Below are 22,567 nucleotides of genomic sequence, written 5' to 3'. Positions count from 1 at the left end.
TCTTTTTAAATCTATATATTTTTTTCAACCTTTCTAAACTTTGTACTGTACTCTAGCTCTAGGCTAGAGTAGTACAGTACAGTATAGTCGTCATTAAGTATTCACTAAGTGCTAACTTTAAAAAAATGTTTTTTAACCTTTCTAAACTTTTTTTTTTAAATATTTTTTCAACCTTTCAAAATTTTGTAAAAAAAAATAATATAGGAAAACATGCTTCTACAACACAAAGAAAGGTTTCCTTCACTCACAAGACAACTCAGATCAGTCGTTTCTCCCTGGTCACGTCATGTAGTCAGACAACACCACATCCTCCCTTCAGAGCATAAAAACCAAATCAGAGAGACAAGCTCCTCAGTGACGGTGCAATATAGTAGACGTATTACAGTAAGATATAGTTAGAATTAGAATTAGCATCAGTGTTAAGATATTAGCAGCATCATTGACAAGATCAGTGTTACTTAGCCTAGATATACTACATTGCATTACATCAAAGGCAAACAGCATGCTCCACTATGAAACTGTCGGTTTGGGGGTCTTTTATGCTCTTCTCTGCCTGCGATTCGGTGAGTGTGTGTCTGTACCAGACAGCGTGTACATCCACCCCTGGGTGGTCTGTTTGTTCACCAGCCTGATGTTGTCCTGCAGGTGACTGTGCAGAGGTCATAGGAGGACAGGAGGTGAAGCCTCACTCCCTGCCCCACATGGCTCTCCTGGAGAACAGCAAGGGGCAGCGTGTCTGTGGAGGAACTCTCATCCACCCCAAATGGATCCTGACTGCAGCCCACTGCTCAGAGTACGTCCCAATCCGGCTGCAGCCAAGTGCTTCCTCTTGTAGCGCACTGGAAGAAAATATTGAAAGCGAAATAAACGTGACTCAGATCATATCTGACTCTTTTGCCGTTATTGAAAATGCACGGTTTGACTGTAGCAGATTAAATACAGGAGCATGTGTTATAATTTTGTAAATAATCACCTTCACATTCTAAGAGAGTTGCGTTGTCTGTCCATCCTCCAGCATTAAGAAGGTGCTTCTTGGTGTTCATTATTTGAACGAGGAGGAGAAGAATTTCCGGCAGGTCCAGAAGGTCACGAAGCAAGTTGTTCATCCGTGCTATGAAAGCACTGAAAAAGTCAACGACATCATGCTTCTGAAGGTTAGAACAGCAGAATATGTGATATCTAGTGTTTTTCACCAGAAGATAGGAACGAACATCACTCTTCTTTACTGCAAAGGAATTATTCTGTGTCAGAAAGTCCAACCTTAGTTGAAAAACAGTGTCATGTCTGATCCTGTTTCATGAAGAAAGGGAAAATAAACTTCTCTGACTTGTTTTTCTCAGCTGGGTAGGCCAGTGAAGGAGACCTTGTTTGTGAAACTCCTGCCATTGCCAAGTCCTGTGTCAGATGTTCCTGCTGGCACAAGTTGCCTGGTGGCAGGATGGGGAGCGACCAAGAACCATGGAGGCATGTCTGCTGGGCTGAGATCGGTAAACGTTACCGTCATCGACAGGATGAAGTGTAACTCGCCAACCTTCTACAACTTCAAACCTATCATCACCAACAGCATGCTATGTGCTGGTTATGTGGGCAAACACACTGCAGATTCCTGTCAGGTAACTAAACACATAAAATTACATTGTGCAAGTCAACCATTTGTGAATATAAAATTTGTGTACTCAAATAGCGATTTTGTATGTGAGAGAGAAAAAAGCAAATAATTCTGTGCTTGATGTTTTTCAGGGTGATTCTGGAGGGCCTCTGGTGTGTGGAGGGAAGTTTGGGGGGGTCACATCCTTTGGTCATAAATGTGGAATCAAAAACAAACCTGGAGTTTACACATTTCTTTCAGAAAAATACTTAAAATGGATCAAAAAGATTATAAAGTGACTGGTATTTTGAGCCTAAGTGAAACTATTGAACTAAATGTTTTTGATTGATATAATGGAGTCTTAATAAATAAGAAGTTTAATAAAAGTGTTTGCACAAAAATTGCACAAAAGAAATGATTCTAAACAATTATTTTACATACATGCCTCGGTCGGTATCTTTCGGCCAAAGTAAATTCCTTGTCTGTGCAAACTTTCATGGCGAATAAAAACCCATTCTGATTCGGATTCTGATGTCTTCTGATGAACACCCAAAAGAAAAAAGGCACGTTTGTGTGAACCGGAAAAGTTTCGCTTCTCAGATGAAAGAAGATCATCTCAGATCCTCTCTCATCTGAGAGACCACAGCATTCACCACTTCCTGGACCTCAGACGTCTGACAGATGCAGTTTAAACTGCTATTCAGTTACATAACAGGCTACAAAAGGTCAGGCTTCTAACCAATATAAAACCAACCTCAAATGAATGACACCCCCCTAGAAAATATTCTCTTAACTTGAAAATACTGTAAAAATCATTCTGTAAAAAGATTTTTATTGTCTGGGCGTCTTTACAAATGGGATTATGCTGTGAGAAATCACCTCATGATTATATTGAATATCAACAAATGACAAAGTGCATTCAGAAACTATATCAAATGTGGATACAAAGCTGAAATGTTTATGCGCACGCTTAATGGAATCAGTGATAATTTTGGAGCAGTGGGAGCTCTATGACTTAAAACTGGAACTTTTACGATCACCCTGGTCCCCTCTTCCTCAGGGCTCTTCCTCAGGACTCTTCCTCAGGACACTTCCTCAGGGCTCTTCCTCAGGGCTCTTCCTCTTCCTCTGGCTGTGTTCTCTGAGGTGATCATGTTTTTAGATTTCAAATCCAGTTGGACTTGTTTCGAGTATAAATGGCTCATCTAGTGACTTAATTTAAGTAAATGACAGGTTATTTTAAGAAATCTTATCAAGTGAAATTCACTTGCTGCAATGGCAGCAACATTTACCTTGTTTTAAGCATAAGAAAGCTGATAAATAATATTGCACTTAAATTTGATAGTACATGTGTGCAGTGAGCAATTTAAGGCTGACACAAAGTATGGGAACATTCTGTCTTTTTGAGAAGCTAAACAGATCTTCATCCTTCCCCTCCGTCTGTGTACCTGCATCTTTCAAACAGGAACAACTGGTTTGCAGAGAAGCTGACGTGATGAAACTGACCGCTTTAACCGCAGCCTCTTAAGAAATACGAAGAGCAGACTATGGCTTTGTCATTCTGAGGAGAGAGGAAACCCAGACTCATGCTGGGGCACATTACTGGCAGTTGGTGCCTTGGTGGGCTTCTGAGGAAGTTGTTGGAACGGCCTGACTCAGTGTTTTGTTGAGTCAGATGTGAGACGAGGGAGGTGACAGAGTCTGTGTTTTCCACTGAATGACATCCCTCCCCTCACTCAGTCATCAGACGGGGTTGTGATGTGGAACCTCCCAGTTCAGATCTCAGACCACAGTTGTGATTCTGTTCCCCCTTATGACATAACATCTGTCTTCTTGTAAACCGCTCACTGCTCAGACCTCTATTTCCCCCCCCCCACACACACAGACACACACACACACACACACACAAGTATGCAGACTTTCAGCCTTCACGATTGACCTGACGGTTCTAAGAAGTGACGCCTCCAGACCTGCCGTTGACTGAAGGCTGCAGGGTATTCCCCAGCGCTCGTCTCCTTAACTCACGCTCCGCCTGTAAACGTTTCACATACTTCAGCCATGACCTCCAGACTCCCATCTCTCTCTCCTTTCTCCCTCCTCTCTCTCTCCTTTCTCCCTCCTCTCTCCCCTCTCCCTCCTCTCTCCCTCCTTTCTTCAGCCACGACCTCCAGACTCCCAGGACCCCCTGACATCTACAGACATGAGCTGTAAAGGATGTAGCATTTGAAGAGTCTCTGAAAGTATTGCTAATGTGTTGTAATGGCAAGTACAAGCTTGAAACACCAATAGCCGAGGCTAAATCTGTCCCAGACTTGAGATGCTTTCATCTTACTCCACCCTGTTGTTAAGAGTCTCTTCGCGGTGAGGGGTGAGAGTGGTGAGCAATCTGATCTAAGTGTGGACGAGATTCCTTTTGTGTAGAGTCTATTCTAAGTTCTGTTGACCTTTACTCTGCAAATTCCTCCCTGCTTACACAACATTGTTTCTCTTTCAGTGTGTGTGTGTGTGTGTGTGTGTGTGTGTGTGTGTGTGTGTGTGTGTGTGTGTGTGTGTGTGTGTGTGTGTGTGTGTGTGTATGTGTGTGTTTTAGTATACACCAGCAGGTGTGATAGTGACAGGGCATTGACGGCCAATGCCCGCACAAATGGAATGCTGTGCCCCCTCAAAAAATAATTTTGTTAAAGTATAAATAAGAAATACTGGCTATGGCTATAAATTAAATATAAGATGGCTACACTTTCCTGCAGAATATGTAGGTCTGCTCTTATTTCGACTCTCATACATGCTTTTTAAATGCCCACCCATTTAATTCGCTCTGGAGCCAAGTCTGCATTGTGAGTTTTGGTGTAGCAGAAGGGGAGGGTTACCTGGTCACCCCGGGCACTCCCCAGCTAGTCTGCCAGTCCAAACACTGTTGCTCGGCCACAGACGTCACTGCGCTTTTCTAAACAGCCCGACACCATGGCAACAGAGGTTTCGGAGTCAATGGGAGAAATCCCGAACAAAGATAAATAAAGGGTGGTGTCCCCACGTATCCACCTTCAGACCGAGCCCGTTTCCATATTCTTTCTCCCAGTCTAAATTCTTAGACCCGATAACCACATAGTTAGAGCTAATGCTAACAGTAATAAATTTAGTCAATCTTGCCACTTGAGAGAACGATGAGCTAATTTGGTCGTTATTCGGTTCTCCTGTGCAAAATAGAGCTAGCCTAAAGGAAAACTATTTAATGGGATGTGTTTAGTAAAATGTGATTTGAAGTGCCAAAGGGCTTTGAGATCAGTTGTGACACGACGGAGATATTAGCAATAGTTTTGGTGAATTAGCATGCTACAGTAGTGCCGACGGAACCATAACCTTCCGTCACGTCTGTATTATCGATGATGTTACAAGGTTTACCATTGTGATGTCAAGAGTTGATGGCCTCTTAATTACTCTCATCCTGTTCCTCCTCTCTGTTCTGCATCTACTGTAGTGGGAGCCAGTCACAGGAGAATGCGTTCACAGAGGGGAATGTAAACATACAACCATGCAAATAGATCTCTCTCTCTCGCACACACACATTTACATTCTGTGCACACACATAATGTACAACTGCCACACACACAAACTGTCAGTACACAAGCTTTAACTTAACACTGAGAGACTTTATTGGTGACATAAAATATATTCCCTTTTAAAGGGTTAGAACATCACTCTGACCTAAGTGACTAATGACTAGTGCAATAAATAACTTACATTAGGTACAGTCCAAGACGGTAAACATTACAGTCTAACAACAATATTATCAAATGAAGGAACATGGGAATTTCTCAATAAATAAAAACAATCAAATAAATAACATTGTACGGCAGTTCTACAGTGTTCTGTGGACGGGTCCATGTGCCACTGCTTGGCCCCTTTGTCTTCCTGACGTAATTCATTGTGACGTAATTCAACAGCTCTGAGGTCCTATGGTAGAAGAGAGAGAGAGAGCAAGAGAGAGAGAGAGAGAGAGAAAGGGAGAGAGAGAGAGAGAGAGGGAGGTAGAGAGAGAGAGGTTAGTTCTCATGTGCTGAATCTGCCACAGATAACAACAGCCCTTCATATTGAAAACAAAAGCAATCTCATACGGGATCTGTAGGATTATCTTTTCCACTGAAAGGATCATCAACCTTGGTTCATTTCCTGCCTTCCCCAACTACTTTCCTTTCACAACAGTAGCTTTGCTGCCAGGCTTGAGGACCATTATAAGATTGAATCCTCAGGTGTTGTAACTGTTTATGAGTTAGGCGGGCATTCCAGAAAAGGGCAGGGATAATAGCTGAGAAACAAGTATGATCACAATGCTGTGTGGCAGCATTGTGTGTTTAAACTCTAACCCCTGCAGCAGATCTGACACATACACTAATGTAGAAAGATTGTCTTCTCGTCCTCTTTAGGATTGTAAAGGTCGTAACATACAGTGCATTCTAAGAGTTTTACAGCCTTATTTTAAAACCTATTTTCTCCCTCATCCACCTACACTGTCCGTAACCCATAATGACAAAGCAAGTATTTGAATTAATCAGTAGTCAGACCCATTGTCTGTGACGCTCTAAACTTGTCCTTTTGTGACTCCTGTTTCCATCGGTCTTGAGATGTTTCTCTATGTAATATTCATATGTGTAAACATACTGAATTAAAATTGGATGCATTTTACCGCCGTATCATACTGTGCTATGATTGGTTAAGACCACCCAGATGGTTAGGTCATGGTCAGTTGTTCATGGTTGGATATACGTGAACATGCAAGTTGTAGCTAGCTAATGAAGAGCTATGTTAAGAAATAACCTGTAGTACTGCATTTTATAATTTTGTACAAAGCGTGCAAAACAAGACACTCTCCAGACAAGCTATGTGAAGGTGCACACCTGTATGTCTCATCATAGTTAGGAGGACTGCCGTCTCACTGTATACATGTGTGTGTTTTGTGTCTCTGTGTGTGTATGTGTGTGTGTGGGGGGGAGGGTTAGGGTTTAGGGTTAGGAGGATAAGGAGTGTGTGTGTGTGTGTGTGTGTGTGCGTGTGTGTGTGAGCCTGAATGTGTACATGCTTTGCAAAACACCTGGTTCAAAGAGAGATCTCCTTCCTAATCCAGGTGGATCTAGAGGAGCTCCTCACCTGACGCAAGGCCCTGCTTAATCTGGACGTGTGTGTGTGCGTAAGCGTGCCTGTGTGTGTGAGAGTGTGTGTGTGCCTGTGTATATGCGTGCCTGTGTGTGTGAGAGTGTGTGTGTGTGCTTGTGTGTGTGCCTGTGTGACAGTGTGTGTGCCTGTGTGACAGTGTGTGTGTGTGTGACAGTGTGTGTGTGTGTGTGCCTGTGTGTGTGTGTGTGCGTGCCTGTGTGACAGTGTGTGTGTGTGTGTGTGTGTGTGTGAGAGTGTGTGTGTGTGCCTGTGTGTGTGCGTGCCTGTGTGTGTGTGTGTGTGGGAGAACAGGGACAGACCTGGTGGTGATCACACAGTCACGTCAGCAGGAGGTGTCTGCAGTTGATGCTTCTCACTGGCCGAGCCCAGGTACGCAGACAGGAAGTTCTTCTGTGTCCTGTAGCTGAGGAACGCGACGATGACCATGATTAACATTTCATAACATCGACTATGAGTCATATCCTCTGACACTGATACAGCCATGTTGGAGCAAGATTAGAGCTAAATCATATATCTGATTTAGTTGTTGCTGCATCATTGAAATGAATCACAGATGCAGGTATTATACTGTGTCAGGACCACAACGTCTAGTGTTGTTTTGCATTCAGTGACAACTGCATCAGGACCTGACACTAAACTCACACAAGGAGCAGTTCCAAGATTCTGATACTACACAAGCAGTCCTGCTGGGATGATGTGTGTGTGTGTGTGTGTGTGTGTGTGTGTGTGTGTGTGTGTGTGTGTGTGTGTGTGTGTGTGTGTGTGTATGGTGGTAAACTAATCCATCTTGTGGAGACTCCTAGGGTGAAACACTCCTCAGCAGGTGAAGATCTGCTCACCTTTGGACTATCATCTTTTCCCATATTCTGATGATATGCTATATAATCCAGTTACTGAGTAACAGGAAACCCGTGTACAGGGTGTGGTGTTTGCCAGTATTTGGTCAGTGCTGGTGTTACTGGAGTGTTAAGCCAGTACTTTGAACTAGGAATGTAAATGTACTGTCAAGTCAAATTAAAACGAACCAATAATACAGTGAAATATTCAAAAATACAAAAGTGTTGACTTCACTTTACATGTTGTTGACAGTAGAATTAAGCTTCTAAGTTATTCATGTCAAATTATTCTCTTTTATTCAGATACTGTATAGTTTGGGAAACTCAGGTGTGTGTTTAATTGATTCCCAGAACGCTATGAGCAATAATGTGTTTGGGTGTGTTGGTCTGTGTTTAGGTGTGTTTGGGTGTGTGAATATTTCTGTCTATAGCACATGGATAGAAGGGTAGATTTATTTTAGAAATAAATCTTTTCACATGAAAAGGATGTTTGGATGTTCTGATGTGTGTTGGGTAGGTGTGTGTGTGTGTTGGGTAGGTGTGTGTGTGTTGGGTAGGTGTGTGTGTGTTGGGTGTGTGTGTGTGTGTTGGGTAGGTGTGTGTGTTGGGTAGGTGTGTGGAACACTCACTGAGCACAGGTCATGAGCAGGATGGCGATGCAGCTCAGGAGTGACAGAACCACAGCGATGATGACCAGCACGGTCTGCACCAGCTCCCCTCTGCTGCCCTCCTCCTCCTCCTCGTTCCTGCTGCCCAGCAACTGGATGCCGCAGCGCTCGCCGTCAAAGCCCTTCATGCACCTGGGGAGGAGAGTTGGGAAGTAACATCAACGCACAAAGACATCAGGAACGTTTTTGAATCCAAAACTGTATCTCAAATATGGAAACAAATAGAATAGATTTTAGTATTCGTTCTTTATATACATTCATCCCTGCTTTCTCCATCACTTTCATTCTCTCTCTCTCTCACACACACACACATACACACACACACACACACACACACACAGTGAGTAGACCTGTCTGCTACTCACACACACACAGCCTCCTTCAGGTCCTCCTGGTATTTGCACATGCCATGGATGCAGTAGGTGAGGTGGGAGGAGCTGCAGGGGTCAGCAGTGACGATGGCTGAGGTGAGCGCAGTGTGTGCTGACGTGCTGTTGGACGTGAGCCTGCTGCTGTGTGACGTGTGTGGCTGGAAGGCAGTGGTGTGTTTGTGTTTGTTCCTCTTCCTGCCCTTTCCTTTCTTCTCTAGCTTCTTCTCCTCGCTGATCTGCAGCGCTGCAGGGAAACATCTCAAGTTGATCACCGGTGGAGAAGTCAGTTTACATCGAGTCCCTTCAACCCTCTCCCATCACCGCTTTTTAGACACTCTGGGAAGTCATCATGAAACAAGTCAACTTGTATTCGTTGAAGGCTGATGAGAGAGATTCAGAAAGGAAGAGGATGGTTGTAGTCACCTGAGTGGTGCGTGGACTCTTCTGCTTGTGTTCCTGAGAGATCCTCCTCCAGGTCGGCCTCCTCACCTGTCATCCTCAGCACCTCTCCTGAGGTCACGACCCCAGAGGCCCGGCCCAGGCCAGGGGAGAAGGTGACGGCAGACCCCAGGGAGCCCGGAGGACTGCAGACTACACACACACACACACCCCAATCAGACACGGCACTCACAACACTACAACACTGCTCCAATCAAACACAGCACTGACGAAATGAACTCCAATAAAACACAGAGAAACACAATCAAAATACAAAAAGACTGCTATCAAAAAGAATATTTCAACAAACTACAATCAGACCAAACCAATCGCATGTAAAACATTCCAAATGTAGTCTAAGTACGAACACAATGTAAAAATGCTAGACAACCGTCATACTAAACCAATTATGACAATAGTCACATTTCAACACAGGGGACTACCAGACCAGCAGACCATATAATAACACAGTGCTGGTCATACACACCTGCTTCTGTACACTGTAAACAACTCGACATGATAGACATTCTCAAAGGATACAAGTGTCTCTCTATCTCTCTCGCGCTCTCTCTCTATCTCCTGACATACACGGCTCCTTCTAAATAACAATTAGAAGGAGCCGTGGAGCTCAATTAAATTTAAGATTAAGTTGAATTCACTGGACATGAAGGGCAGTGCTTTAACACAGATATACAAATCCAGACTTACCCAAACACAGCAGTGAGATTAGGATGACGGTGTTCATATCCAGGGAGAGTTGCTGTTTGACTGTGAGCTCGGTTCCAACCTGTTGGTGTGTGTGTGTGTGTGTGTTCTAACACTGCTTCCTCTTGCACCTCTGGGTGGGGTGAAGCTTTTATAACGCCTGCCTCTTAGAAGGGTGTGTGTTTGTGTCTGAGAGTGCAACAGACAGTATCAGAGAACTCGGTATATTTAATGTGTGTGTGTAAGTGTCTCTGAAACACTGTTGATGCATGTAATGGAGTAATCACTAATTTGACTGTCCTCAGGGATGTGTTTACGTGCTGTGTTGTTTGAGAGGCTGGGGGCAGAGGCTGGTCCTGGTTCTTGTCTGAAGTCATTCAGGAGTAGCTAACGTCCTCTCCCTGGGCAGCCACCACGCCTCATTAACACGCAGCAACAACTCTTCCTACTCCAGCTATTGTTATCACCTCCGGTCTCTATGTATTTGCTTAGTATCAAAGCTCAGGTCAAGTCTGTGAATGGGACTGTTGAACATGATTCAGCAACAGCTGTATCAACGGCCCACCCTTACTAGATACACACTTTAACACACACCTTCACACACCCTCACACACACAGCCTCATATGTTGTTACACAGAGTATTACTACCAGACCTCTGTCTTGATTGGAAGGTTTTTGTTTTAGAGATAAAAAATGTTTTTGAAGTGCAGTTATTACATTGTTGGTTTGGGAACGTTGTCTTGACTGAGAATGCACTAAACATTCAGGAATGTGCTGCTGTTTTTGTACCAGATAACATTATTTTAACGATGACAGATTTTATATTGCTTGCATTACATAGTACATACTTCTATATAAATAACATACTTATCACAATAACTATTTTAAAATGAATCAAATGTATTTTTTGGCTAACTATAACCCTTAACCATAACTCTAACCCTTAACCCTAACCCTTATAAAACATGGTTCAGAAAGTATTGAGCCAGAGATAAAAGCATGGTATGCTGAGGTCTGAGTGATGAGATCTGTCTCCAGTGAGAGGGTTAGGTTGTTGTGTCTGCTACAGGACTTCAGGCCGTCTCCATGAATGGAATCCCTGGAGAGCTCCTTGAGCATCTCTGGAATTCCTGCTGCAGAAGAGATGTTCCTGCTCCCAGTGTTGTTTATACAGGAGGCCTGATGGGGAATTCAACAGCCATCACAAGGTAAATGTTTTGAATGTTTGGGATTTTGTTGGGGGGGACGTCACGGTCGAAGAGATGTGGAAAGTCTGACATGAGCCTGTGACCACTACAGATCAGAACACAACCAATCAAAATGTACAAAAAAAATCAAAATGTACAGAAAGAGGACTACTAACAGATAAGACTGAATGGCGGTTCTAGTTTACTTATGTTTTTTTACACTTTTTTAAAATATATTTTTGGGCATTTTCATGCTTTTTTACGCGCGCACATGTATTCTATGTCTGCCTGTCAGTGCTTATGTACATGAACATGGACACTTGTCCACATTCTCTGTCGAATCAGACCTGTAAAAGTGGAAATAACCCTTTATCGCATTAGTACTTCAGAGGATTGTTTTGCTGCAAGGCTGTTTAAATTACTTCAAATCCAGCCCTCTAAGTAGTGCGCCCGTGCATAGATGAGTGTTCCTTTGAATACAGACATGTTATCCATGCTGAGTGTGTGTCCACTTGAACCCTGTACAAGGCCTCTGTGCGTGATCCAGTCTGTGTCCAGGAATATAATATGTTGTTGAAAAAAGACTGTCCTAATGTTTCAAGTGAACGTTTGTTCAATTATTAACATGGATCATTACTTAAAAGGTACTTAGTTGGATGTTAAGACACGGGTCGTTAACTATTGTCCCTCTTTAAATGGCCGAGGAAGTGAAATTACATTATTTATTAACTTTGTCCAGGTTAGCGTGCACAGTGTGTTTAACTGCATGAAGTAAAAGGACACCATTTGAATTCATGCTCAGGGTTTGTGTGTGTGTGTGTGTGTGTGGCCTGTCAGTTTTTACCTCAAGTCAGGCTACTCTCACTCAGTCACTCTTACTCATAATTGATTCATAACTTGAGAGCTACTGTAATTTCTACACTGTCCCATAGCATCTTCAGAACCATGTAGGGATTTGTGTTTGTGCGCTAGTGGTTTAGATCATGTTGATACACCTAATGGCAATTAGGGGGTTAGGGGTGAGGAACTAAAACAGGTTGATCAGTTGTCAGGTTACCCTGAAACGCTTTCATCAATGACACGCTAAGGCCACTAATAATCCACCTGGCGTTCCCATGGATACGCACTGCTATACTGCCCCCTGCTGGACCATTTTCTGTTTTTCTAAAAGTGTTAAACCACCTGATAACCCTCCACCCCTGCATGTGATGCACCTGGATACATGCTCAGTGATCCTGTTCAAATTGTGACCAAAAAGAAAGAGTATTTAGAAGAAAAGTTTATTTAAAAAAACATTAAATACATGTTACCACACAATTATTTAATTTAGACAATAAATAGCCTGTATTTTTCAAGCCCAAGCATGTAAAGTACGAAGAGCAATACATTAAAGAGCAAATGCAAGTTTTTTCATGATGATGATGATGATGAAGAACCCACGACCTTCAAACTGAATTCTCTGAGCCGTAGGGTTTATAGGGTGGAGAGGATGTTTTACACCTGAAGAAACAGACATCACACATCATTATTTACGAAAGAAATGGGAAAGGAAACCAGATTAGACTGTCACTACTTCAGCAACAGATCTCAGTGTCTCTTGTGTTCTACTACAGATCTCAGTGTCTCTAGTGTTCTACTGCAGATCTCAGTGTCTCTAGTGTTCTACTACAAATCTCAGTGTCTCCAGAGTGTTGTACTACAGATCTCAGTGTCTCCAGTGTTCTACTACAGATCTCAGTGTCTCCAGTGTTCTACTACAGATCTCAGTGTCTCTAGTGTTCTACTACAGATCTCAGTGTCTCCAGTGTTCTACTACAGATCTCAGTGTCTCCTGAGTGTTCTACTACAGATCTCAGTGTCTCCTGAGTGTTCTACTCCAGATTGGACTTGGCGTCTGCCTCACACACGAGGCACGGTGTGAGGCAGACGCTTCCCCAGGTCCCTGCCTCACACACGAGGCACGGTGTGAGGCAGGGACCTGGGGAAGCTCTGCCCCAGGTCCCTGCCTCACACACGAGGCACGGTGTGAGGCAGGGACCTGGGGAAGCTCTGCCCCAGGTCCCTGCCTCACACGAGGCACGGTGTGAGGCAGGGACCTGGGGAAGCTCTGCCCCCGCCAGGCTGATGTGTTCCATTAGCAGACGCTTTTATCCAGATGACAATGTCATCATGTGATCGTACCGTGTCCTGAGGCAGCAGTAGACAGCAATCCCCAGGAAGCAGAGGAGGAAAGCCACGCCCAGAATGATTCCAATCAGACCCTCGATTCTGGAGTCAGACTGGGAGGGATTCACGATGTAAACAAACATACAGCGGTCTCCAACGTAGGGGGGCAGACACCTGCGAACACACCGAAAACCACCTTAGAATTCATCAGGAACCTGAGTTTATGTCATTCAATATTTCGCTCACTGACTCAACAAGCTCATGACTTACGTGCAGGACGGCTTGTCACTGTCTTGCGGGTACATGCACTGTCCATGCTCACAGTACCCTCTGTGTTCATCCTGGCACGGCCTGGACATTCTCAGAACTCGTGGCTCCTCCATGCTCCCTGTAAACAAACACACGCATGTAAAGAAGACTGAGAGAAACACAACAGGGCCGCCTCAGCAGGACCTGGACGTTATGTCAGATGAACTACAGAGAATTCTGAAATCGAACAAGACGTTACATGCACCGTTCAGCTGAAATGTGAAACCCATTAACAGAAGAAAAGAATGCTTGTTTTTTTTGTACTGAAACTGTAGTGTTGCGTACCGTTGAGTGTGTGCGTGGGTGCTGAGACACGCGGGTGTGGTGTCTGTTGTGTGAGGTTGCCGGAGGGTTCAGATGATTGGACCGCTGTGGCTGCGAGGATCAGTATCGCCATCAACCAGGACATGGCTGTGACATGGACGGAGGAGGGAGGACAGAAATGGCTTGGTTACTTGGAACTAGTCGTACTCATCTGTCGTTTCGAACCACAGTGTCAAAATTAGTTTCATGCTCTGAAGCTTGACAGTCATTTGCAATCCCCAAAGAGCTTAAATAACATTTAGTTTCATGCATGTTTTCATTGATGAATGGACAACCTTACTATCTGTTCAACACATATCATATATAAATGGAACATGTAAAGTAATTCCTTTGTAAAGTAATTCCTTTGTAAAACACCAATATTATTTCCACACCTTCTGACCAGTGGTCGTGGATTCGAAATACATTTACTTAGAGCAAGCAGATTATATGGCAGATTATATGGCTTTAAAGCACCAACGAGTATTTGTCTATGTGAGAATTATTTTATAAATGTATTTATTTCCACTAAAGCCATGGAGCCTCCTGATCACACTTCTGCTCCACCCATGATGGTGTTAAAGGTATTCAAATCTCTTGGGCAATCTTGCGTAAAACCTAGCTCTGTCCACATAGTACAAATCACTGTCCTAATTTGCATGGTAGTGTTGAATAATAATGGATTTTTTTTCTTCTTAGACGTCTTTAACTTGTGAATTCACAGTAAACACCAAAAACTCCAAATATTACGATGAATCAATATCAAGACGTGTAATTGGTTAGTTGCATCAACAGGACAGTGGAGGTGATTTCTATGCCTCCTCTATGCTACTCAGAAGAGCTCAGTTTGATGAAACATACCTTTCTGCATGTTTCTGTTATAGTAGTCTGGTGGTCCTTCAACGCCTGACGGTTGTGACTTGTCTGTTTGCCTGGTCCTCTGGTGCAGCGTGAGGGTGCTGGTCCTGCTCTGGGCTTTTATACTCTTTAGACACATCTCAGAGATAGCTCAAACAACCAATAGGAGGACAGGAATGTTTCTGAAAGCGCTTCTTTTTTCAAAGATCACAAAGTTCACCCAGCATCCTGTTCTCTCCCTCACACGCCCCCTCGTTACTGCATGCAGGGACATAGACTGCTCATCAAGAGGGTGTGTGTGTGTGTGGTGTGTGTAAGAGATGTGTGTGATGTGCGTGTTTGAGGTGTGTCAGGTGTGGGTGTGAAGTGTGTGAGAGGGAGGTTGCTCTAGGGGGTTAATAAGTCTTCAGTGGAAGGCAGTGAACCTATGCAAGCTTTCACAGAAACGTGTTTTGATGGAGCTTGTCCGTCTACCTCCGGTTTGCATCAATGATGATGCGGTTGTCTCCATGGCGGCTATTTGAGCTCTGAGGGTCGGGTGTACACAGTCAAACCAGGAGGTTTGTGACAGGGACATTCCCGCTTTCTATGAAGCGGAATCAAGGGAGACATGTCCCATTCCAACAGAACTTCAGCGCTCTACTGACATGTCAACATTAATGTGATCCTCTACATGACTTACTCATATTAGTAAGTCATGAAATGACTTAACTGACTGTTTTCATCATAGAGTGAATGTTCAACATGGTTTTTGTTTGGTTAAACATGATCGTACTACAACTAGGCCCATACTGAGAATGATCTCATGAGGGTAGTCTGATGACATTGAAGTACTGGAAATCCTGACAGCTTAGAAAAGATGAAATGACACAGTAGGCTATTAATTCACGCATAAACCTTATATTCAGTCCCTTTTCTAGTCAAAACAATCTTAAAATGTTATATTCTAACTGTGAGCAGAGCACAAGTGTCAGTAGAAAAAATACAAATCACAAAAACCTTCAATAAAATTAGTAAAGAAAAAAACTACAACAAATAAATAAATACCAAAATAAATAATCATCAACAAAACATCGGCATCCAAGGATGAATTGAGAGTTTTGCAACAGAACAAGTTAATCCAAATCAAACCAGTCAGTAGATGTGTGTTGCCCGCATATTATAACTGAATCTGATGCCCAACTCACTGCACAAACTCCTTTGCATGTCAGCACAATACATGGCCCACTAGTACTGTATGTTTGATCCTGTGTAGGAGACATGTCACTAGTACTGTATGTATGAACCTGTGTAGGAGACATGTCAGTGTGTCAGGGCATTTCTGGCAGCAGTCACAGTATTCCTCATCAGCATAGCCACTGTCACAGGCCCCACCCCTCCAGGAACAGGGGTGATGAACCCCGCCTTCTCCTTCACAGCTGCCGGAGACACACACACAAAACACACGCTAGTTAAACTAACACCCAGGACAACATTTTCAATTCATTTCTATAGATGGATCACTTGTGTTGATGGATGACTTGTATTGATTACCCTCAAAGTCCACGTCTCCCACCAGGCGGAGCCTCCCGGTGGCGGGGTCCCGGACACGGTTGATCCCCACGTCTATAACGGCCGCTCCCTCCTTCACCATGTCTGCTGTGATCAACCCTGGGACTCCTGCAACACAGGGGTCATGTCACATCCTGAAGGCACGGCCTACTTCACGGTTGTCACGGTGATGGTACCTGCGGCTGCGATCAGGATGTCCGCCAGGCTGGCCAGCTCTCTCAGCCTCTCTCTGGGAGTGCACCTGTGAGCCATGGTTACCGTGGCGTCACCTGAGGGGACATGTAACCATGGTTACTGTGGTGTCACCTGACGGGTTTATAATTTATTGTACATGGTTACCATGGCGTTTACTCGATATGGTTGCCGTGGCGTTTACTGTATATGGTTACCGTGGCGTGATACCGTGGGGACATGTGAAGCATGAATTATAAAAAATTATTACTTTCTGTGTCCCTCCAAGGCGCACGTAAATAATATTCCGGTATTTCACTCCTGGGGCATGTTTTAAGGAATTATAGTTCAAGATTTGCCTTATTCGTCTCAAGGGAGTGTAAAATGACTGATGATTATAGTTGAGTAACTGACACGGTTCTATGGAACTGCAAAGAAAGTGTGAGTCCTCCTGGTCTGGCCGCAGCTCAGGCCGGCCGCGGGCGCTCACACCCTGGGTACAAATCACTTACCAGTCTGACAACCGACGCCGGAAAATGCTTCAGACCTTGCATATTGTATATATTATAGTAATTTCATGACTTTGTCTTAAATAAGTAGAGTCCCATGGAAGGGCTTTGTGTAGACACCTCGTCAGGAGAGGTTTTCCAAAGACTAGGTGGGCCAAATACAACAACGCTGGCTGCTAGGTGTGTGTGAGTGTGTGTGTGCACGTGCGTGTGTGTGTGTGTGTGAGTGTGTGCGTGTGTGTGTGTGTGAGTGCATGCGTGTGGGTGAATTAAGATTTTGGAGAACAGGAATGAAGGACAAGTCATAGCACAGCAAAACATCCTGATATCCACATACCTGATCTGAGCCATTCTGTTCACTCTTAGTTTGGTGCCAATGTAGAATATAGTTCTAATAAACACTTATTTTAATAAATGTACCTCCTCTAATAGATTTTGTTTTTATTTTATGTAAAAACTGTGATCCTTAAGTTCATCAGTGGAGCCATGAAGTAACAAAAGCCTTTGTTTTATCTTTCACACACTTGTCCTTTATAAAATAGGTTTGTGTGTGACCAAGTGTTTGTGCATGTTTGTGACTGACTAGATAACGAGCTGTTCCAGTCTCGTTGACCTCGTTACCTGCTTGGCATTCAACCGGAACAGACAAAGTACCCCAAATAGGATGATGTCATCAACAGAACTACATGTATCTGTGAGGTTATTTGAATCCATTAGTGAGATATCTATGTTAATCTAGTAAGGTACATACACATTTTTGGGGTATCTTAGTATTAGACTAATATAACTTAATATAAGATTTGTCTCCCAACTCCATCCTCCAAATGGTCATGTGACCATTTATGGAAGAACCATCAGCAGTCCATCAATCTCTCTAAGCTCTCCCCCTCCTTCCTCCACTTTCTCTCTCTCTCCTTCCTCTCCCTCTACAAGGTGTTGCAACACAGCCTATTGTTCCAGTGTCTTGACGTCACTCTCCTAACCTCCTTATCGCCCCCAGACAAATGCTTATGAGAAGTAAACTGAGGCAAAATACTACATTCTTAGTATGCATGTAGGATGTGGGAATGTTTTGATATTGCTCATAAGTATTCCGGATATTTGCATGTGCAATCTAACCGACATTAGCTTCGAGTCACATACACACATACAGTCAAACACACACACAATCTCACACACACCCCTCACCTCCAGGTCTCTCGTGGGTACGGTCAGAGTGTAGCAGCATAGCGATGGGCATCCCCACATTCTTGGAGCGGCCGGCCACCAGCACATTCTTCCCCACGGTCTCTATGCCTGAGCCAATCACAAGGGCCACACCGTCACACATGAGCCAATCACAGGGGTCACATCGTCACACATGAGCCAATCACAGGGGCCACACCGTCACATGAGCCAATCACAGGGGCCACACCGTCACACACACATCGTCTACACATCAACGCTTCTTGGGCAAAAGTGGAGAGCACCTATTCATTTCATGTACAATTTCCCAGAAGTCCTTTTTTTGTTCACTCTATCCCAGGGTATGTAATTCTGAATGACAAGTTTTGACATATAGTCTGTTACTGCCACCTAGTGGACGAAGGTTTAAAGGCCCAACTTTGTCAGGCCCCTTTTCAGGACAATGCATGATATTACAGAGCCATGTATCATTTCCCTAAACATGTACATTACTGTACTGTTTATAATAAAACATATTCCATTATGTCCAACCTAACCTTGCATTCTTATCATGCAAGCACAGTAACATTAACAAGTGACATTTTGAGTACTTTGGTCCTCCATATAACAGATGAACCATGGAGTGAGTATTTAATCCTTAACTAAGCATCATTTGGCAGGATGGCATTACTTCATGTGAAAATGAAGTTTTTGGTATTTATTTCTAGTGTTTCATGTTGTTTTTCATCCCCCCTCGACCCTCTCTGAGCACTGAGACACACGCGTGCTGAGGAGACGCTGGTCTGACCCGCTCTGTGGAGGATCTCCCACACGGCTGCAGGCGTGGCCGGCACCATGGCCCGCTGGTCCAGACACAGCTTCCCCATGTTCACGATGTGGAAGCCGTCCACATCCTTCTCCGGGGCGATGGCGTTGCACACCGCCCTCTCGTTGATGTGACCTGGTGAGGCACGGACATTCAGGTAGATTTCCAAACAGCTGCTCTACTGATTAGTAGAAAGTGTGTTGATGATTAGGGTGAGTCTTGTGAAACGTTCACCTGGTAGGGTTAAGGGTTAGGGTTCACCTGGCAGGGTTAGGGTTAAGGGTTAGGGTTAGGGTTCACCTGGCAGGGGCAACTGCACCAGCAGGCCGCTGATCTTCCAGTCTCGATTCATTTTGTCAATCAGGTCCAGCAGCTCCTCCTGAGAGACAGAGCTGGACCTCAGCACTGTGTCACTGGAGATACCTGGAGAACACACATACACACACACACACACACACCCACAAATACACACACACGCACACATACACACACACACATATGCCACACAGATATTAATATCTAGCAACAGAAAGCAAGCCCTAGTAACCAAGACGTTAGCTGTCTGCCATGAACAAACGTTTATGCTGGCCGGCTGTTCTTCGTAAATCAACGTGTGTTCAGTAGCTACTGTCAACCAGGGGTCAGATGGCTGAGCAGTTCGATTCCCGGCCGTGCAAAATGACGTTGTGTCCTTGGGCAAGGCACTTCACCCTACTTGCCTTGGGGAGAATGTCCCTGTACTTACTGTAAGTCGGTCTGGATAAGAGCGTCTGCTAAATGACTACATGTAAATGTAAACCACAAAAAATGTCCCAGTTATAAATGCTGCTGCCAATACCACAGCCTGCCTGCAGAGGGCAGTGTACCAGCAAGTACAGCCCAATGTTGGCTACGCGGCTTGTTACTGGTTCAGGTATGGAAAAAAACACAGCAGCTCTAGGTTTGAACATGATAAACTGTCCAATTATAACCTGCTGTGAATTCCTGACATACAGACCCAGAACGCTGGCGGCTCTGGTCTTGTTCCGGACGTAGGTGCGGCTGGCGGGGTCGTCCCCCACCAACACCACCCCCAGGTGGGGCCTCATGTTGCCCTGGGCGACCAGCTCCTCCACCTCTCGTTGGATCTCTCTGTGGATCTGCCGAGCAAGATCCGTCCCCGAGAGCACCACAGCTGCATGTCTGGACACACGCGCGCAGCGTTTCCCAGAAAAGGAAAACAATGCTAATATACACTGGGCAGACATTAAATTGATCATTTAACTGTTAATTATATCTTGTGACATTTATTTTTTACAGGGTGTTATAATTTGATAAAAGGTAAACGGGCAAACCCTTTATCCACTGAGAATAGGCTAGGAGACGCTAACAACAGGCATTATCTTTGGCAACCTGCGCATGGTTAAGCCATCCCACTATAATTGTAGGCTAACCTTGTCAACCTTGACTCATATTACCGAGCTGCAAGCTATTTCAGATGGCAGTACAGATACTTATTATACAACCTCAACGTGTTTGTTTACAACATAAATCCTATCAGGCTTAAAATCCGAACTCGTGATATTCCCAAACCTGCACCTGCCTCCTGCGATGCAGTTAGCTGGCTCTCACATCATCACACACGTGACGGTTTACCCTTCACCCCACCGCATCCCCCAAACGCAGTCCTCTTACCTGCTTCCCGACAGTTGAAAATGTCTTCGCTGGCAGTCGCATTTTCTGTGCATTTGCAATCTGACACGACAGCATGGATGGTTTAGTGATGAACCATAACGGATACGGAAGGAGTAGCGTAGTAGCGGTGAAACAGAGGCCGCCATGTTGCGCGTGGGTGACGGTAACAGCAGCGGGGGCAGGGAGGGCTACAGGATGTGTCCCATAGATTATGGTGGCCGCGTCAGCGTGGACTGAAAGGGTTAAAATCGCATTACATTATGAAAAAGAAATCCAAGTTTAAGTACAATCACTATTAAATAATTTTCTAGTAGTGAATGTGAATACAAAACCATGAAACATTTCCATAATGTAATATAATTTTCTTAAATTCCAAATACATCTTAAAGGCAATTTATTTGTTACAAAATTCATCTTTTACAATATTTCGGTGAGTTTTTTTGTATTGTATTAGGTTTGTGAGCTTGTTACATTATGGCTGTTATATATGTTACCTAGCAAACAAAAACAAACGAGATTAAAACAAAATACGTTTTTACAAAAGGGTTTGTTATTATAGTCTGGTATATAGGCCTACATCATCTAACTGTCATCAGAACACAGCAGGTTACCGTAGAAACACATGAATGGTTAATAAATCAGAATAGATGAACAGATTATAAGGTAATAGCAGATGTACTGATTGTGATTAACATAAGCACATATGAAATGCCATTTCTTCCACAAACTAATGATCTGAGGCAAGGGGCAACATACAGGGGCGCAGGTTTCATTAGACCCACAGCTCCCCTCCCTGTGAGGCTGCTGATTGAAGAACTGCTGCCCTCTAGTGGTGACTGTTGCTTTCAACCGTTGTCAAGAACTGCTGTTAGAAAGATCAGTCACAAATAGTGAGTAATAGTGATTTTCCTTTGCGATGTGTGCTTGTCTGGTTCCTTGTGGATGATAGGGGCTTGGTGTTTAAAACTACCTCTTTAAGACTATCTCCTCCTGTGAGTCTGTTGTCAACAAAGATACAGATCTGGTACTGGGGCTATCATCCACCCCACCATCTATCACTGTCTGCTAAGACAAGTCAACACTATTCTGGGATGTTCTGTCCTCACGGCAGTGACTGTACTTGTCCAGTGTAGTTCTGAACAGTGTCTCCCTCCCTCCAAACAGGGATCTGCTCTGGATGGCCCCCATCTGGCCAGAAAAATAATTGCAAACTTTTTAGTGAACATGGAACAGGCTAATTCAAGTCATATGATGTGTACTGTACTGTACTATATGCCCACCAGGACCAAGAATGATCTCCAAAATGTTTCACACTACAAACTATAAGTGTTAATCAACAAAAGTTGCTCAACAAATGGGTTTATAAACACATTAATTTGATTAAAATAATTACATAAATGGGTGTAATATACTTAATCAATGGCTGAGTGAATCAATTCAGCAAGGGTTAATGAGACTGCTCAATAGAAATTATATAAAATAAATTAAATAATCACAAGTTAGGGAAACACATTGGGGTAAAGCGGTCAGGGAAGTCATGCATCACTGTTCGATCGCGTTTGAGGTAACGTTGTGGGTAATGTAGTCTTTACTCCAGAGCAGCGACACCACGGCGGACTAGACTGAACATGCTTGATTAGGAGGATCACAAGGGGTTCGTGACAGAGAGGCGCCACTGTAAACATGCAATCAAAACGTTCGCTTTATTGTGCAAGTTAAGCCAGTAGTAGTCTTTTCACTCCCAAAACTGGTTAATGATTTAAATGATAACATAGTTATGACTCAAACTTGCCTTGCACAGTACAACTACGATTATTATTCAATGTGCTGTAAAATGCTGCCAAATAATGCATATATTATAGCGTATATTATCAAATTACAAAAAATTGGAATATGTCAGTCAAAATTATCAGAAGCTACACAGCCTACAAAAACTGAAGATAGACTAGTTAAACAATCCTTACTTAGTCTAGTAAAAACCTGACAAGAATAAGAACTCAATTTCCTGTAACTGTAAATGGACTGTGATATTTGTTATCTGTTCGTCAGATCGCTTTACAATGCACAGCGCTG

At 43.8% G+C, this 22,567-nt stretch overlaps 4 protein-coding genes across 5 annotated transcripts; 1 reads left to right on the top strand and 3 right to left on the bottom strand.

The window, feature by feature from the left end:
• The first annotated feature begins 368 nt into the window (after positions 1-368).
• On the top strand, positions 369-2,082 carry LOC136932870 (granzyme A-like). The gene is made up of 5 exons (XM_067228169.1): positions 369-563; positions 646-793; positions 1,016-1,154; positions 1,341-1,613; positions 1,741-2,082. The coding sequence occupies exons 1-5, from the start codon at positions 503-505 to the stop codon at positions 1,885-1,887; spliced, it is 768 nt and encodes a 255-aa protein (XP_067084270.1). The 5' UTR covers positions 369-502; the 3' UTR covers positions 1,888-2,082.
• A 3,138-nt stretch (positions 2,083-5,220) lies between these two features.
• areg (amphiregulin) lies at positions 5,221-9,913 on the bottom strand. The gene is made up of 6 exons (XM_067228214.1): positions 9,779-9,913; positions 9,056-9,223; positions 8,627-8,876; positions 8,223-8,393; positions 7,057-7,160; positions 5,221-5,539 (listed from the first exon to the last, which is right to left on the bottom strand). Exons 1-5 carry the CDS (start codon positions 9,813-9,815, stop codon positions 7,067-7,069), a joined length of 720 nt encoding a protein of 239 aa, XP_067084315.1. The 5' UTR covers positions 9,816-9,913; the 3' UTR covers positions 5,221-5,539; positions 7,057-7,066.
• Positions 9,914-12,224: 2,311 nt separating this feature from the next.
• epgn (epithelial mitogen homolog (mouse)) lies at positions 12,225-14,738 on the bottom strand. The gene is given in 7 exon segments (XM_067228143.1): positions 12,225-12,463; positions 13,145-13,303; positions 13,400-13,517; positions 13,724-13,849; positions 14,603-14,660; positions 14,663-14,707; positions 14,709-14,738. Coding segments are annotated over 7 exon segments (591 nt in total). The 3' UTR covers positions 12,225-12,408.
• Positions 14,739-15,422: 684 nt separating this feature from the next.
• LOC136932591 (bifunctional methylenetetrahydrofolate dehydrogenase/cyclohydrolase 2, mitochondrial-like) lies at positions 15,423-20,656 on the bottom strand. 2 transcript variants are annotated; one of them, XM_067227747.1, is made up of 8 exons: positions 20,495-20,656; positions 19,818-20,002; positions 19,121-19,243; positions 18,803-18,955; positions 18,019-18,126; positions 16,327-16,419; positions 16,133-16,258; positions 15,423-16,017 (listed from the first exon to the last, which is right to left on the bottom strand). In XM_067227747.1, exons 1-8 carry the CDS (start codon positions 20,638-20,640, stop codon positions 15,902-15,904), a joined length of 1,050 nt encoding a protein of 349 aa, XP_067083848.1. In that variant the 5' UTR covers positions 20,641-20,656; the 3' UTR covers positions 15,423-15,901. The 2 variants fall into 2 exon arrangements, with proteins under 2 accessions (XP_067083848.1, XP_067083849.1); XM_067227748.1 differs by having other exon boundaries at positions 19,818-20,055; positions 20,495-20,588.
• Between the last annotated feature and the right edge of the window lie 1,911 nt (positions 20,657-22,567).

This window comes from Osmerus mordax, chromosome 24, assembly GCF_038355195.1.
Source record: "Osmerus mordax isolate fOsmMor3 chromosome 24, fOsmMor3.pri, whole genome shotgun sequence".
Lineage (NCBI taxonomy): Eukaryota > Metazoa > Chordata > Actinopteri > Osmeriformes > Osmeridae > Osmerus > Osmerus mordax.
The sequence above is the reverse complement of the archived record's forward strand: the minus strand, read 5'-3'. Positions and strand labels throughout refer to the sequence as shown.